This window comes from Purpureocillium takamizusanense, chromosome 2, assembly GCF_022605165.1.
Source record: "Purpureocillium takamizusanense chromosome 2, complete sequence".
NCBI classification, from domain to species: Eukaryota; Fungi; Ascomycota; class Sordariomycetes; order Hypocreales; family Ophiocordycipitaceae; genus Purpureocillium; species Purpureocillium takamizusanense.
In genome coordinates this window covers 5,343,650-5,361,015 of record NC_063069.1, presented here as the reverse complement: position 1 = coordinate 5,361,015, position 17,366 = coordinate 5,343,650, and the positions used below count along the sequence as shown (strand labels likewise).

The window sequence follows — 17,366 nt, the reverse complement described above, 5'->3', positions numbered from 1 at the left end:
GCCCGGGTTTCGTTCATCAGTGCCGCAACCACTTCGCTACATAGGGTAGCGAGCAACAAAACATGTCCATCTCCTACGACGGCAAGACGTTCCGCTCCACGTCCAACACGGCCAACGGCGAGGTCGGCGCCGAGACTACGTTTCACTACCACCAAGATGGTGACATTGTGTGGGCTGAGTACGCGGGGGGTTCGGTCGTGCGCGGCTCCCTCGTGGCCGTGGTGGTGAGGAGGAGGACGGGGACGGGGACGGGGACGGGGACAGCAGCCGCAGCCGCCGCCACTGCAGCAGCAGTCGCCGCCGCTGACGAGGATGAGGGCCGGGGTGACGGCGAGGGCGAGTCGCTCGACATGCGCTACCACCACGTCAACCGCGAGGGGCAGCTGATGACGGGGCGGTGCGTCTCGCGGCCCGAGGTGCTTCCCGACGGGCGCCTGCGCATGCACGAGACGTGGCGCTGGACGAGCGGCGACGAGTCGTCGGGGGTGTCTGTCGTCGAGGAGGTCAGGGGTGGGGGGTAAGGGTATACTGTAGGTCGCGAGTCGTGACCACGTTACCTTGGGGGCACGGAAGGGGGGGCCAGTTTCCTCCCCGACGAACGGGAGATGGCTGAACGAACGGTCGGTAGGTCTGGTTGCTGTATGTATCGCAAAGACTTACGTGAGTTGTATGTAACCGTCGGTCGGTGTAGTTGCTGTATCCAGTCGTAGGGACTACATTCGTAGTATGTGACGGTCGGTCGGTCGGTCTGGTTGCTGTATCGTAAACACTACGTTCGTAGTCATGTACTGTACTGTACTTTGTACGTAGGACTCGAACCAAAATACAGGAGAGCGCCAGCAGGCAAAGGGCCTTGAGGAGACCGACCGCTACGCGGGAGACTGTCCCTTGGGCCAGTGGACGATCTGTGCGAGCGCCGGCTTGGCATCATCATCGTCATCGCCGCCGTTGTCGTCTCATCACCTTTATCTTCATAATCAGCTGCGGGACGGGTGGGCAGGCAGGCAGGCAGCAACCCCCAGCCTTCATATTTGCCCGCCGGCCCGTGTTCCCGCATGACTTCACGGGGATCCCCTTGCAGAGAACCCAGCAGCAAGCCTGCGACCCCCGCAAGGAAGAAAGAAAGCGGTGCGTCGGTCGGCGGCAAATGAATGTGCGCAAACAACACGGGTTGTGCTGTGCTGCGCTGTGCTACACCCAACACGCGACATCTGCAACCCCCAGGGTTGTTGTCCTGCCCGTGAGGAGGACATGGAAGCAGGGACGTGGCCCATCCCGCTACGCCATGATGACATTTCTTCCTTCTTTCTTTGCGAGGGCGCGCGCGCGAATAGATTGACACGGGACGAGCCGATCAGTATTGCGTCGGCATCATATCGGCATCGTTGAACGGCTGTTTGTTCGCTCGGGGCCGGGGGGCCGCGGCTGTCGCCGAGACAGACGGTCGTCAACCTGCCACCCGCCCCCATGCTTCAACCGACAGGTGCATCCGTATCGGGCATGGGCCGCCCGTTGTTGCTGTTGTCGACGCCGTTGCCGTTGTCGCCGTTGCCGTTGTCGCCGTTGCCGTTGTCGCCATTGCCGTTGTCGCCGTTGTCGTTGTTGTTGTCGTCGTTGTCGTCGTCGTCTTCGTCTTCGCCCTATCTGACGGTTTGGTCGTCGACTTAGAGCGCCGGACCCCCTTCATGTTTACATGTAATACGGCCGGCCCCCCCCTGCCCAGATGCACTTCGTATGTGTCCCGCCGGATCTGGTGTGTCCGTGGGGAAGCTGTGCCGGAACCAACTAATAACCGGGCGGCCCGCGTAGCGACGCGAGATCTTGGCCCGATTCACACATTCCTTACGTCCTTTCCGTACACAATAGCTCTAGGTTACCTCCCCGGGGAGCGATCCGAGGGCGCGACTAGTGAGAATAGACGACCTGACCGCCGGCTCGGCCAATGATCTCGGCGTGTCAGTGTAACCACCAGCTTGACAAGCATCCTCAATCAGTGCCCCTCCAAGACTGGGGAGGGGGGGCCCCGTCTTCCCTTCTTTTTTCTTTTTTTTCCTATTTCCTGCCTCTGCCTCCCTTCCTGGCCTGACGGGCCCTTTCCCCCAGCTTTCTCCATCCCAGACCCCTGCCGCAGCGGAAAGCGGAAGGGCGGTCCGGCCCAGCTCGACGGGCCGCGCATGCATACATTACATACTAAGTGACTTACATACACGAAAGCAGGGTCCACGCTGCCTGTCATGGGGTTGGCTAGATAGAAGAGCAGACGGGCCCGGGTCTGGTCTGTCTGGTACGTACTGCGAGGTCTGACATAAACCGAGACCGTCCTCGCCGGCGCCGCCTCCACAGTTGAGGTGAGGCCTTGTCTTTGCGAGAGCTCGGGCGCATGCGCCGGTTGAGCCGCTTTCGCGAGTGACGGAGCTTTTTGTCCTTTTTCTCCCTTTCATCTTGGGCCGGCCGCAGCTCTTGTGCGATCGAGTCACGGCAGCAGAAACCGCGCTTGACGGCTGACGAAGAGACGACGACGCACGGGGCCCTTCTGTGTAATGACCGGTCAAGGATTTCGTTCGATTCACAGCCTGGGTTTGGACGTGGTACAGTACGTCAGTCAGGTATTTAGGCTGAAGCGTCATCCTGGAGGCAGTCTTGCATTGCCGCTTCCTTCACCACCGCCGCCATCACCGTCGGAAAGCGACCCGCAGGTTTGCACAATGACGAACGTGACCCGGCCTGCCGAGGCCTCGGACTACGGCACGCGGCAGCTCGATAGCTGGAACCAGGCCGCCATGCGCTCATACGTGCGGCAGGTCTTCTGTTTCCCCTTTTGTGGAGGCGCCGACAGTCTTGGCGTTGAAATGCTACGGTTGCATCTCGCTTCTGCTCTGGCCATGGCCTCGAAACGCTTCCCGGACTATGCGGCCCGGGTCTTTCTCGAGCCTGGGAGCGCCGGCAAGGTGTCCATCGGCAGGACCAGTGCGGACCAGGTGTCCCTCAGAGTCATGGACCAACGGACGCTCTTTGGATGGACCTATCAGCAACTCAAGATGGCAGGGTTTCCGGCCAAAGCCTTTGTTGACCCGTCGTTTACCGTGCCCTATAGGCTACTTGAAGGCGGTCCAGGTATACCCGTACTGGAGATTCACGCGCGGGTGATTGAGGGCGGTTTGCTCCTGTGCGTCTACTTGCATCATTCTATCACGGATGGCATGGGAATGACCAACTTTCTCTCCGTCTTTGCCGACTGCACGCGCCGCGTGTCGGGGCATGACAGGTCTAATGGGCTCAGGGGCTCCAACTTGGCTCCTGTCCGTGACGTGCCGATGGATATATACACAGACCTACCGGAGGAAACGACGGCGCGGCTCCTACAAACGGCCCCCTTCGATGGCCTGATGAGCCGCTGCCCCGAATATGGGACCCTGCCCAACCTAAACGGGCCAACATCTCCGTTGATACCGAGCCCTCCCACAAAGACGATCCAAAAGACAGGAAGGATATTCAGGTTTAGCCACGCAAAGATCGACGTCATCAAGAGAGTGGCGCGGCAATGGCGGTCGACACGTTTCGTTGATGCCGAAAGCCGATATCCATCTACGTACGCTTGCCTTGCCGCGCTGACCTGGGCCTTTTCAACCGCTACCCGCTTCGGAGTCGCGCGGAAATTCAAAGTGCTTCGCGCAAATAAGCGTGAGAGAACAACAACAACAACAACAACAACAACAGACGTGAACGGCGGGGTCCCTTGCCGCATGCTCATGCCGGCGACGTGGGCGAGTCGTGCCTTTCCAGAGGTGTCCAAGACGTACGCGGGCAACGCCGTGGCGATGCCCGAGGCGAACGTCGGCTTGCGTGTCCTGTCAGACGCGGCGCGGTCCTCTCCTGATGATGCTGCCGCCGTCAAGTTGGCAGCCGCGGGAAACCCGTTGGGCGCCATCGTGCACTGCATCGAGACGGCCCTCGCCAGCATCGACGACGGTTTCGTCGCCACCCGGACGGCCATGTTTCGCGCGGCGCCGGACCCTCGCGTGATCGGGGTCCGGCTGGATGCGGCGGACCCGCGCGACTTCATCTTCAACTCGTGGCGGCGATTCGGCGCGGACACGGTCTGGGGGATCCCGGGGACGGAGGCGGGCACCGGCGGCGGCGGCGATGGCGTATACCCGGACGCGGTACGCAGGGCCCAGGTGGCGTGGAACATGGGCGCCGGAGTCATCATGCCCGGCCGCAAGGATAGCGGCGTGTACGAGGTGTTGGTGACGCTGGATGTGCCGTCGATGGAGCGGCTTTGCAAAGACGACAACTGGAGGGCGTGGGTGGACGAGGTCATGGAGTAGTTGACCGACTTTACACATGCGATCGGCCAGGGGGCCGCTGTGACATTGCATTGGACCATGTCTTGCGCATGCGTTCCATGTCGCGGAACCATGGGAGCTGGCTGATCAGGCAGGATAGCGGCTGACGCGCCTATTATGTTTGTCACAACATGGGTGGGGGAAAGCCCCTCGGCCGTTTTTGCATGTACGCGCCATGCTGACGCCTGGCAGTAGTTCTGCATCTCGTGCCGTTTGTCTGGGTTTCCATTAACTTGAAAGGGGGAACGCCGGTTCGTGTCGAGGATTTGCGTCATCAGGCAACGGAACGTCGTCGCAATAACAAGACGCAAAACCAAAGCTGTATATAATGGAGGCGTTTTTCGCAAGGCAATTGAGCGATAGAAATAGTACAAGAGGCAGAAAGGTTTCTTTATGTCGCCGTCATGGAGTGCCCACCTGCAAGTGACCAGACGTTCGGTCCCCGGGTCGACCCCAGGTGTCGGCGACTCGACTTTACGATGCAGTTCGAAGAGGTAGTCCTGGCGTGCGTGCCAAATGGACTGTTCCTGATACTTTTCATCGCCACGATTACTTTGAGATTGCAGCGGCCACGTTTGTTCTCGTTGCGGCGCCCGTTGGTCATGGTAAAAGCGGTTTGTCCCACCAACATGAAGCCATCACCTGGTGTTGAACAACATGCTGACGGATATTGGTTGTTGAGGCGGCTTTTGTAAGCCTCCTCGGCGCGCAGCTTGCGTTTCTTGTCCTGCGAGTCCGAGGCAGGGGACTTGTGGCGCCTGCGTCGCTGGTAGCCGATGTCTTCGGTTGCTTGGCCGTCACCTGTGCCTCGATCGTGAGCATGGCTGATCATCAGAGATCGCTACGGGGCTCCTCAGCACTGAGCTTGATTCTAGCGTCGTCGACTCTGACCTGGGCTCTGCGAGTGCGGACACTGTGCTTGGCGGGTTCCAGCACGGACGTGGCCGCTGCTGGGACTGTCGTTCTCTCCCTGACTGCAGTGCTGTTTCTTGTTGACGTTTCCGACCTTGGGCACTCCAAGGCGGCTAAGGGGTCTATACGCTCACCGGAGGAGCACGCGGGCTTTTGGAACAGGACGGCGTTTGTCTGGCTGTTGTCCACGTTCCGGCTGGGCTATGCCACGGTCCTCTCGGCAGATGACTTGCCGCCGCTGGACGCGGGACTGAGTAGCAGGGCGACCCACGAACAGCTTGATGCGGCATGGAGCAAGGGTAAGTAAGGCACCGTCTCGCGCAAGCACTTGTAACAACAATCCATGGGCGTTAACGACCATCTCTCTGGCTAGCGGATCATCGGCGACGAGACAGTCTGTTGCGCGCAAGCTTCGCCAGCCATAGATGGTCGTTCCTCTCGGCGGTCGTTCCGCGCCTGAGTCTAACGGCTTTTACCTTTGCGCAGCCGTTTCTCATCGCGGCCACGATACAATACGTGGACACGTCCCGGCCGGATAAGCACGTTGGCAAGGCACTCGTTGTCGGCTGGGCGGTCGTCTACCTCGGGATTGCGGTATGTGGTGCCTGCCCACCCACCTGCTACTGCCCGGCTATGAGCCGCCCCAGTCGGATCCCTTGATTGATGATCTCGTTGTCTGTGCTGCTGCAGGTCAGCAACTCTGCGTATAGATACCAGCACGCTCGCTTCAGGACCAGAATGCGAGGGAGCCTCGTGGCACTGGTTTACGAGAGGACGCTGGAGCTCCGTGTGGCAGATAGGGGCGACATCACGGCGGTGACGCTCATGGGTACGGACATCGAGCGCATAGCCATGGGCATGCAGTTCGTACACGAAGTGTGGGCCTCGATTCTTGACGTCGGCATCGCGAGCTGGCTTCTGGGGCGGCAGCTGTATCTGGCGTGCATTGCTCCCATTGTCCTCATCCTGGGTACGTATCGGACGCCGTCTGTCCGAGTTGCTCGTACGTACAACATAAGGGGGAGGGCGCTCACTGTTAAGCACAGTGTTTGTTACCGCGACGTCCCGGCTCTCATTGCAGGCAAAGGAGGCCCAACGTCGCTGGGTTGAAGTGGTCGAGAAGCGCCTACAAGCCATTACGGCCTTTCTCGGAGACATCAAGGCCGTCAAGATGCTCAACTTGGCAGATGTCATGCAGAAAACAATCCAAGGCCTGCGGAAAGAGGAAGTCGACACGTCGCGCGATTTCAGAAAGCTTCTGGTGACGACACTTCTCCTTTGTACGTTCTGGATCACCCCACCCCAGGCCCTGATATACCGGGATCCGTGGACCTGTTTTCTGACTTCAGGAACATGTAGCAATCACACCGCTGAATCTCGCCCCAGTCTTGACCTTTGCCGCGTACGTCATTATAGCGCTGTTCTGGAGGAACGAATCGCTGTTGGCGGAAAAGGCATTTACGTCGATTGCGCTGATATCTCTTCTCACGGCTCCTGTCGTCATGTTCGTCCAGGGGCTGCCGATTGTGATTCAGTGCATCAGCAGCTTTGATCGCATACAAGAGTACTGCAACTACGGCGGGAAAGCCGCTGACACGGATGAGCCGTCCATGAACAGCGATTCTGGCCATTACTACGATGAACCTGGCGCTAGGGGGCAACGCAACTTCGCCTGGCGACGGGGTGGCAAGGCAGTGCTGAAAGACGTCTCGTTGACACTTATGCCGGGGACTATAACGGCCTTAATGGGCTCGGTCGGAAGCGGAAAGTCGGCCTTGATACAGAGCTTGCTGGGCGAGCTGAGCGAAGGCCAGTCCGCCACATCTGGGCCAGCTGACAATCCCTTGGCTCGAAACGGCGGCGCGGCGTACTGCTCTCAGGAGCCTTGGTTGGAGAACGGAACCATCAGACAGAACATCATTGGGGCGTTTCCATACGATGAGCCCTGGTTCCATACGGTCGTTAGAAGCTGCTGTCTGGATGCTGACCTGAATCAGCTCAGCCAACGCGACTTCACAACCGTAGGCAGCAAAGGCCATAACCTCAGTGGCGGGCAGAAACAGCGAGTTGTATGTGCAAAGCCCACGTGTCGCAGTTTGCCACGTCCCTATGCTTGAGAGTTTTCTGACGCTTATTGACAGGCATTGGCACGGGCTGTGTACTCCAGACAGCCGCTGCTTCTCTTGGACGACGTATTCAGCGGTATGGACGCTCGCACAAGCAGACTGGTTGCGCGGAGACTCCTTGGGCCGGAAGGGCTACTTCGAAAGATACATGCGACAGTGGTGCTAGTAACGAATAATAGTGAGTACGCACTGATGTTTTTGAATGATCGAGGCTGAGAACGCGATGTAGGGAACGTCATGGCTTTGTCGGATACCATCAAGGTCCTCAAAGACGGGCATCTGATACATGCCGAAAACGATGACGAGTGCCTCGCAACATACAAGCTTGTTGAACAAACAGAGGTACCAGAAGAGGGGCATAGAGAGTGTGAACACGACTCGTCCGAAGATGGAGAAGAGGACGGGGTTAACGCAAATGGCCATGTGTCACCCGTAAAGCAGGATTTACTCGATAGGGACCTCTACGACGGCAGCCGCGAGCATGGAGACAAAGGAGTGTACAGATACTACTTCAACAGCTCTGGCCACACGGCAGTTTGCATGTTCGTCTTGTTCATGATTTTGTGGACATTCTGCAACGAGTTCTCTGGTAAGGGCGTGGCCGCTTAAGCCGGTGTCGGTTCCCTCTCGACACATGCATCAATGTTGCTTACGACTCACAGCGATATGGATCAAATGGTGGTCCGCGGCCAACGCAGAGCAAGCGAATCAAAAAGTCGGCGTGTACCTGGGCGTGTACGCAATGCTCGGTATTGCGGGAAGCATGAGCGCATGCGCGACTGCATGGTCAGTCGCAGCCACCAGACAGCAGACGCCCCCGTCCAGCCTAAGTTGCTGACACCGATGCGCCTCAGGTTTGCGTTTATTCACATCATATCCAACTCGGCGATGAAACTCCATGCAGACGTCTTGCAAACAACGGTTGGGTAAGAGCGATATTTCCGGCACCGGGAGCAAGAGCTCATGATCTGCGCAGAGCATCCTTTCGGTTCCTATCGACGGTGGACTCGGGGACGCTCTTGAACAGGTATGTTTCATGTTGGCATCGATAGCAAGCATGCTGAGAGTCTCTAACGCCGGGAACAGATTCAGCAAGGACATGGAGCTCATCGACATGGAGCTTCCGTCAGCCATGGTCAACTGCGTCTCTTGTAACCGATCCCTGGTTTTGGCTCGAGCTTGAGCACATGTAATGGCGCGATGCTGACAAGTCCCAGCTATCTTTGCTTGCATCGGGAAAATAATGCTCATCGCGGTGTTCTCGCAGTATTTCGGAATACTCTTGCCAATTTTATGCGGCGTCTTGTATCTCATACAGAGCGTCTACCTCAAGACATCACGCCAGGTGCGGCTGCTGGGTATCGAGGCTCAAGCTCCCCTGTACACCCGCTTTACCGAGACAGTGGACGGGGCGGTAACGATACGCGCGTTCCGATGGCAGCGGGAATACCTGCGGCGGCAGTACTCCGTCATCGATGCCTCTCTCAGACCGACGTACATACAGAGCTGCATGCAGCACTTGCTCGGCTTCGTTCTCGACTGCACAGTCGCGGCCGTCGCGGCCGGCCTGGTTGCAACGGTGGTCATTTTGGGGGACGAGTTCAGCGCAGGCAGCGTCGGCGTGAGCCTGGTCACGGTTGTAGGCTTCAGCGAGACGCTGGCGCGCTTGGTGCACTCGTGGACCGGCCTGGAGTCGAGCATCGGGGCGGTGTCGAGGGTGAAGCGCTTCGTGGACGACGTGTGTCCGGAGAATACTGGTGGGGGTAGGGTGTCGCTGCCTCTCGGGTGGCCAGAGACGGGGGACATTGAGATATCGAAACTGGTTGCCTCATATGGGTAAGTGATGCTCTGCGTTGGCCGCCGACAGCACCACTGATGCTTATCAAAGGCTGGACGAAAAGCCGACGCTGGAGGACATATCCTTTTCGATCGGTCGCGGAGAGCATGTCGCGATATGCGGCCGCACAGGGAGCGGTAAGAGCTCGCTGCTACTCACCATCCTGGGGATGATGGAGATAGAACGGGGAAGTATTCGCATCGGCAACATGAACGTGTCGGAGATGCCCCCATATGCCTTGCGATCGCAGATCAGCGTGGTCCCGCAGGAGCCGTTCTTATTTCCAGCGACGATTCGTTCCAACGTCGACCCGTCGGGCGAGCTCTCCGACGCACAAGTAACAGATGCGCTCCGAAAAGTGCGCATGTGGGATCTCGTCCAAGCAAAGGGCGGCCTCGACGTGGCGATGGATGCGGCCGCGTGGTCAGCAGGACAACGGCAGCTACTTTGCTTCGCCCGCGCTCTGGCGAGGGAGTGTCCGATCCTCCTCCTGGATGAAGCCACCAGCAAGTGCGTAGCCCATGCCGCTTGGTGGCGCAGAACAGCGTAGGAACCCGTGATGCTGACGGTTGCACAGCGTGGATGAAGATGCCGAGCGCCTTATAGAGGACATCATCGACTCCTCTGAACTTCAGCACTGCACCGTGCTTGCCGTCATGCACCGTCTCGAACACGTTATCAGGTACGACAAGGTGGCAGTGCTCGACGGCGGGAAGCTCAAGGAATACGGCACGCCACGCGACTTGATGGCCGCGAATGGCGAGTTTGCCGCGTCGTACCGGTCGTCGTTGGAGCGCCGCGAGCGAACTGCGAGGCAAAAGAGCGTCGACACCCCTGGGGGTGGCAGACAGCGTGACACGACATGGACAAGGCTGAGGGGGTGACACACGGATCACACCACTGGCAGAGGAGGCACACACGCACACACACGAGCGAGGTTTGTGCGATGTCGCGTCTGTTTCAACGCGGAAGCTTGTTCCGACGACGTGGGCGTTTCCCTTTCATCAGCGGCGCCGGTGCGATTGAGGACTGGACGGAGCCCCTGAAAACCCGCTCCAGACGCGAGCAGAGAAAGCCACGAGACGAAAGCACATATTCACGCAGGCATGTGATGATGTGCGCGTCCAAGCGCCCCAGCCCAGCCCAGGCCTGTGTATGCGCTTCAAGATCATCCTTGCATGTGAGGATTTTGTTTTGTTACCGTCTTACTACTCCCTCAACCCGCGGGATGCCGCGCGAATTTCCCACGAGAGAGGGAGGGATTTTGCGACTCGTCCGATGGAAAAAAAATTTCCCTCGAACCAGGCTGCAAACGCCTGGCGTACGTTATTGTCTGGTAGCATCCACAGAGCCCAGACCCCTTTTCGACAGTCTGGCGCTCGCCGTGAACGAGGCAATAATATTATAAAATGGATACGACGGGCTTTTTGTGTGCGAGGGAAGGAAAACCACTCGAGTACAAGAGTGGTATAAGACGAGAGTCATTGGAGGTGGTAGCTGTTCGGTACCTCACCTACCCAGTTAGTCCCCGTCCACGACGGGACCCAGAAATCATTTTGTAAGAAAAATACCTAGCTCGGGATTCTTTTCAGCAGCAGACAGACAAGACGCCAGAACGACAGCCGGGATAATAACAGAAACCCACATGGGTGAGGGGCACCCAAGCAACGGGAAGCCCACTGTGGCCCCGTCATCCCGACCTTGGCGGTCCGGGCCCAGCCAGCCAGCCAGTTACAGCTTTGTCGTATGTACTGTACTTTGCACGCAGTAGTAGTTCGTAGTCAGCCCATCGAGCAGATGGTGCGGGCGTCGGGACGACAGCCGCGGCTGGCTGGGCATGCACACCCCATGTGCAGTGTGCGTGTCGTGAGGTGGGACCGGGCGGGCCATATAGGAGGTTGCCCCAGGGCTCAAGCTGGGTGGTGGCAGCAGTACTAGCAGTACCACCAGTTGTAGGTGGCTGGCTGGCTGGGGGCCTGCTGGGCATCAAGGGGCGTACGGCTTCGTCGTCATGACATCAGACCGCTGCGTGTGTGTGTGTGTGTGCTCGGCAGCCGCGAGCCGCGGGCGGCCGGCTGGTCGGCTGGACTGCGCCCTCAACTTTCAACGCCACCACGCGAGACGACGAGGGTGGGCGGCAGGACGGATGGGTTTATATGTATGTGCGGAAAAGCATGTTCGTATGTACGCGCGTACGTACTAAGTTACAAAGTGGACATCGAGTACGTATTGTATATACACAGTGCATGAAGGTATGCTGTGGCATGTCTGGTCCGAGCGACGGGGAGCGGTGAGACAGTTGGGACGCATGCCATTGATGCAACCACACGACAGGGGCCGGCACGTGCGTTTGGGGTTGATGATGGTGATGCTTGCTGTTTGACGAGACGAGACGAGGCGATGTGCCGGGTGCAGCGGCGGGCACGATGCGACGCCGTGGGTCGTGGCTTCAGTGTTGGGAGCATCGCAAAATTCATGAGGCGCATGGATTCCCCTAAGGGAGTGAAGCGTCCGTCCCCTGTCCTGTCCTGTCCTGTCCTGCCCTGTGTCAGCCCGCATCGCATCCATCGCATCGTCACCACCATCATCATCGGTCGACGACTGCTGCTCCTCACCGTCGAAATAATTCCCGCATCAGCATCAGGTACAGTACCGTACTTTAACCCAACCTGGCGCGCAAGGCAAAGGGGTGCGGGTAAACGGCTCCTGCTCCTGGCAGGGAGGCGGACAAGACAAGCGAGACACAACGCACGCACGCACGTAGGCCAGACGGAGCAACAAGCGGACCACGATGCCGTGAGGCCGCCCGCAGTGCCGATCTTTGAACCAGGCCCGGCGGGGAGCAGTTCCCGGTCCTCTACGAAGGGGGGGGGGGAGACAGAGAGAGAGAGAGAGAGAGAGAGAGAGAGAGAGAGAGAGAGAGAGAGAGATGGACGCACGCATGTGACGACTTGCCCACGCTGCGCACACCTTGACCACCGGATGCATCACCTTCACAGCCCTGCTCGGCAAACTTCCATTCCAGACGGGAAGAGTGGGAACCACCACCACCACCATCACAACCACCATGCCCACCCGCCGCCACCAGCTGCGGCGGGGCGGGCGGGCGTGCCCATCCATCATCCGTCAGACCAGACATGAATCTCGCATGAGGGGGACCCTGCCAAGGACGCTCCCCGCGGCGCGCGCGCGATGGAAGCCGCCGCACCGGCAACCACCGCCAGCGGCACCACCAGAAAGACGCTGCATCATGGGGGGCAAGAGGGGGGTGGGCGTGGGCGAGCGGCGCTTAGCCTCGCAATCCCTGGCTGCCTTTCCCGAATAGGAAGCGAAAAGGTAATGTGAGGGCTGTGGTTGGTTCCTCCATATCGTCTGTGAGCTCGCTGGTTATGCGGGATTTGTTAATCGAGTTCATGATTCCCAAAACGGAACATCCAACGGCTTCACTTTTTTTTCCTCTCTCCCTCTCCCTCCCTCCCTCCCCAGCCAGAGCCGCCTTTGCCCCCGCCGCCTTTGCTTCGCCTCGCCTTACCCTCCCCCCTCCTTTGCGTCTCTCGCACCCCTCCCCTGAACCAGGTGTGGCCGCTCCTGTTGGTTCTGTAGTGCATGTATGGATGTACTTGGGCTTTGCTGCGGTATGCCCGTACTGTAGTGGTAGTCGACACGGGGTGTATACCGTACACTCGGTAGTACAGTACCTGCGCAAAAAGGTCGTGAGAAGAAGGGGAAGAAAGGGAAGAAGAAAAAAAAATTAATTGCCGCAGAAAGGAACACGCGCGTGCGGCTGGCCATGCACGCTGCCAAATGTACTCTCGCCGGCCATGCAAATAAAAGGCGGCATGGGCAGGGAGGAGGACGAGGCACAGTCGACCCATCGAGCACGGAACTCTTTCCTCGTCGTCGTCCGTCGTCCTTGAGGTCAGATTCAAAATCTGGTTGCATCATCAAATCCACGCCGCCCTGGGCCTGTTCTGCAACAAGCAACGCCGCCGCACTGCGCTTGAACTAAAAAGTTCCCCTTGTGCCACCAGACCTGCGGAAACTCGTGTAGTATATCGCTCATCGCGAGTACTTGGACTCCAACCTCGTCTTCCTCTGCATCGTTGGTTCTCGATACATCTCATTGTCCCCTTCAGACGATCGCCCAACGTTACAGCCTTGCGTCTCTGTTGTTGTGTCGCCGTCCAACCTCCCCGAGTGGCCGAGACATCTGACCGCCCCCCCGGAACGGAATCTGAGGTCATTTCGAGAACCCCCCCCTGAGACTCGTACGAACAGCTCGCTGCAGGAACCCGCCAACAAGGTCATGGCAGCCGAGACAAGCACCGAGGCTGCCGAGAAGGAGGCCGCCGAGCGGGACACCCGCATCACCTTCCACGACGACGTTCGCCCTGGCCGAGGCCGCACCACCGCCGGTGCCACCGGTCGTGGTAACGCTGCCGGCGGAGGCGAGGGCGGCACGTCTCGCTCCCGCTCCCGCAGACGCTCGCTCAGCCGGGCGTCCACGTCGCGCTCCAACCTCCCCAACTCCCCTTACTCGGGGGTCCAAATCGAATATCGAACCCTCTCCATCCACGTCGCCGAGTCCCGCAACGTCGACGCCTCCGACCCGGCCGACATCAAGGCCGCCGCCGGCAAAAAGGACGACCAGGACTACTTCTCCAACCTCAACTTCCACCAGCTCGGCGCCGACCAGATCTGCCAGCAGCTCAATGTCTCCAAGGACCAGGGCCTGTCCGACAGCGCGGCGGCCAATCGCCTCCAGCGCGATGGCAAGAACACGCTCCCCAAGCCAAAGACCAACTACTGGAAGAAGATTCTCGGTTACATCTTTGGAGGCTTCTGCTCTGTCCTCTGGATCGGCGTCATCATCTTCTTCATCTGTTGGCGTCCCCTGAGCGACCCTCCGTCGCCCACCAACCTGGCCCTCGCTATCCTCGTCATCATCGTCATCGCCCTCCAGGCTGGCTTCTCCGCCTTCCAGGACTGGTCCACGCAGCGGACTATGAAGTCCATCACCGACCTGCTCCCCTCGGAGGCCCTCGTCATGCGCGAGGGTAAACTTCAAAAAATGTCTGCCATCGACCTTGTCAGCGGCGACATTGTACACCTCCAGATCGGCAACAAGGTGCCAGCTGATATGCGTCTCCTGAGCCACTCGGGCGACATCCGCTTCGACCGTGCCATCCTGACGGGAGAGTCTGACGAGGTCGAAGGAGCCGTCGACGGCACCGACGCGAGCTTCTTGGAAAGTCGCAACATCGCCCTCATGGGCACCCTCGTCGTCAATGGCAGCGGTGTGGGAGTTGTCGTCTTGACCGGAGCCAGGTCCGTCATGGGCCGCATCGCAAAGGCCACCGCCTCGGCCGAGGAGCGTCCTACCCTGATCCAACGTGAGATCTGGCGCTTCGTCCGCATCATCGTGTGCCTGACCATTGTTCTCGCGCTGCTCATCCTCTTCACTTGGGTCGGCTGGCTGAGGCGCGACCACTTTGCGTACATGAATGTCGTGGCTATGCTCAACAACGTCATGGGCTGTGTGGTCGCCTTCATCCCTGAGGGTATGCCTGTGGCCGTTGCGTTGACGCTGATGATGGTGGCGCGTCGCATGAAGGCCGTCAACATCCTGCCCAAGGGGCTGTCGACTGTGGAAACCCTCGGCTGCGTCAACGTCATCTGCTCCGACAAGACGGGAACGCTGACGCAGAATGAGATGCATGTCAACTCGGCTTCCTTCATCGACCAGCCGGTTCCCGTCAGCGAGTTCCAGCACAACCTGGACGCCGAGAGCACCGAGGCTTGCATCCTGAGGCTGTTCCAAGCCGCGTTGCTCTGCAACGATGCCGCCTTCGATCCGTCGACGATTCACTTGCCAGTTGCCAGCCGCCAGGTGCAGGGCAACGCCACCGACGCCGCGGTTTTGAGGTTCGCCTCCGCGACCAAGAGGGCCGACAAAGAGCACCTGGGACTGCCCCGTGTCGCCCAGATCCCGTTCAACTCGAAGAACAAGTGGATGCTCACAGTTCACCAGGAGCCCGAGGCTTCTGGGGCGGCGGCCACCACCACCAACAACGAGTTTTGCGTCTTCGTCAAGGGAGCGCCCGACGTCCTGCTGCCGGCTTGCACCAGGTACTGGTCGCGCAAGACCAACTCGACGCAGCCCCTGGACGCAGCTGCGCGGGCGGCCTTCAAGCAGTACCAGGACTCCCTGTCCAAGAACGCCGAGCGCGTCATCGTCCTCTGTGAGAAGACGATGCGCCCCGTGAATGCCATCAATACCAACGCCTTTAGCGACGAGATTGCGGCCAATGCCATCAGCGAACTCACCGTCATCGGCATCCTTGGCATCATCGACCCGCCTCGCCCTGAGACCGCGGCCACCGTTGCCGAATGCCGCCGTGCCGGAGCCAGGTTCTTCATGGTGACGGGAGACTACGGCCTCACCGCCGCGGCCATTGCGCGCAACACGGGCATCTTCACCAACGAGCGCGACCCAGACACGATCGCGACCATCCGATCCAAGGAAAGCCTGACGGCACACGACTTGCGCGAGGCCCGGGAGATGGGCGAGCAGCGCAGCCTCTTGCTCGAGGGCCCGTCGCTGGCCGGTCTGGTCAACGAGGACTGGGACCTCATCTGCGAGTATGGCGAGATTGTCTTTGCGCGAACGACCCCCGAGCAGAAGCTGCGCATTGTCAGCGAGTTCCGCAAGCGCGACAACGTCGTGGCGGTGACGGGAGACGGTGTCAACGACGCTCCGGCTCTGCGGGCTGCCGACGTCGGCGTGGCCATTGTCACGGGCAGTGACGTCGCCATCGAAGCGGCCGACTTGGTCTTGCTCGACAAGTTCGACTCCATCATCGAGGCCATCAGGCTGGGGCGGCTCGTCTTCCAGAACCTCCAAAAGGTCATTGCCTACCTGCTCCCCGCCGGTAGCTGGTCTGAGATCTGGCCCGTCATCCTCAACGTCTTCTTCGGCGTGCCTCTCCCCCTGAGCTCCTTCCTCATGATCATCATCTGTGTCTTTACGGATCTGTTCCTCTCCCTGTCGCTGATCATGGAGAAGGAGGAATTTGATCTCCTCTCGCTGCCGCCTCGCAACCACAAGCGCGACCACCTCATCACCATCAAGATCTACATCCAGGCATACCTCTTCACGGGCTTCATGGAGACGTGCACGGCCCACGCCATGTTCTTCCTGTACTACTGGAAGAAGGCCGGCATCCCCATCAGCCAGCTCTTCTTCCTGTTCGAGGGCTACTCGGAAGGATACCACGGCTACACGCAGGACGAGCTGACGCAGTTCAACGCCACGGGCCAGTGCGTCTACTTTGTGACGCTGGTCATCCTGCAGTGGGGCAACATCCTGGCCGTCAGGAACAGGAGGCTCAGCATCCTCCAGGCCGACCCGGTGACCAAGAAGAGGCGCAACCCGTGGCTGCTGCTCAGCATGGCCATCAGCCTGGCCATTGCCGTCTTCGTCACCGAGGTCCCCGGCCTCCAGACCCTCTTTGGCACGGCTTCGGTCCCGATCGAGTTCTGGGTGATCCCCATCCCTCTGGCCCTGGGCATCCTGTGCATGGACGAGATCCGCAAGCTGGTGGTCCGTCTGTTCCCCAACGGACCTATTGCGCGCATCGCATGGTAACACGAATTGTGCGGCCGGGGCGTGGCTGCACATCAAAATGCGAGGGGGGAGGGACATGTAGAGCGGAGACTTGGATCGAACATGGCGGTAGAATGTGCTGAAGATGGCACCAAATTGAAATGTCGATATTTCGGACACAGAATCAGATCGTGACCTTGACGAACCGGACCTCGTGACTGAGTCCATTTGATGCCCCAGACGTCAATGACTGGACGCGGCACACTTGGCTTGACGATTTGCTTCCAACGGTTTGCTTCCACCTAGGAAAAAGAGTTAGTCGTCTTAGAGATAAGACAAAATCTGAATGCGGAGGCACTCGTCGACGACGTGGTTAGCCTGAGACCTCTACGACGCGAGTTGTTAGCCACACCGGTGACGCCCGTCACGTTAGATCTAACTTGAGTCACCACCGGCAATTGCTGGCCCCAGTTCCAGCGCTGCCCGCCAGCAATTGTGGCGGCCCGGTCGCCGCTGCGCCTCAGTGCCGGAGTTGGAAG

General features: G+C 59.4%; 5 protein-coding genes across 5 annotated transcripts; 4 read left to right on the top strand and 1 right to left on the bottom strand.

The window, feature by feature from the left end:
- Positions 1-62: 62 nt before the first annotated feature.
- Positions 63-521, top strand: JDV02_003431 (uncharacterized protein; the record flags this gene model as incomplete). The annotated part of the gene is made up of 1 exon (XM_047984558.1): positions 63-521. One exon carries the CDS (start codon positions 63-65, stop codon positions 519-521), a length of 459 nt encoding a protein of 152 aa, XP_047840532.1.
- Positions 522-1,472: 951 nt separating this feature from the next.
- JDV02_003430 (uncharacterized protein) lies at positions 1,473-2,236 on the bottom strand (the record flags this gene model as incomplete). Its single annotated transcript, XM_047984557.1, has 2 exons — positions 1,473-1,640; positions 2,204-2,236. 2 exons carry the CDS (start codon positions 2,234-2,236, stop codon positions 1,473-1,475), a joined length of 201 nt encoding a protein of 66 aa, XP_047840531.1.
- JDV02_003429 (Omega-hydroxypalmitate O-feruloyl transferase) lies at positions 2,078-4,725 on the top strand. The gene has a single exon (XM_047984556.1). The coding sequence runs from the start codon at positions 2,541-2,543 to the stop codon at positions 4,326-4,328; it is 1,788 nt and encodes a 595-aa protein (XP_047840530.1). The 5' UTR covers positions 2,078-2,540; the 3' UTR covers positions 4,329-4,725.
- Positions 4,726-5,166: 441 nt separating this feature from the next.
- JDV02_003426 (uncharacterized protein) lies at positions 5,167-11,141 on the top strand (the record flags this gene model as incomplete). Its single annotated transcript, XM_047984555.1, has 13 exons — positions 5,167-5,557; positions 5,632-5,852; positions 5,949-6,228; positions 6,305-6,538; positions 6,618-7,327; positions 7,400-7,562; positions 7,614-7,973; positions 8,047-8,170; positions 8,239-8,310; positions 8,361-8,411; positions 8,471-8,535; positions 8,602-9,220; positions 9,273-11,141. 13 exons carry the CDS (start codon positions 5,167-5,169, stop codon positions 9,769-9,771), a joined length of 3,789 nt encoding a protein of 1,262 aa, XP_047840529.1. The 3' UTR covers positions 9,772-11,141.
- A 1,717-nt stretch (positions 11,142-12,858) lies between these two features.
- Positions 12,859-16,869, top strand: JDV02_003425 (uncharacterized protein; the record flags this gene model as incomplete). The annotated part of the gene is made up of 2 exons (XM_047984554.1): positions 12,859-12,864; positions 13,510-16,869. The coding sequence occupies 2 exons, from the start codon at positions 12,859-12,861 to the stop codon at positions 16,867-16,869; spliced, it is 3,366 nt and encodes a 1,121-aa protein (XP_047840528.1).
- Between the last annotated feature and the right edge of the window lie 497 nt (positions 16,870-17,366).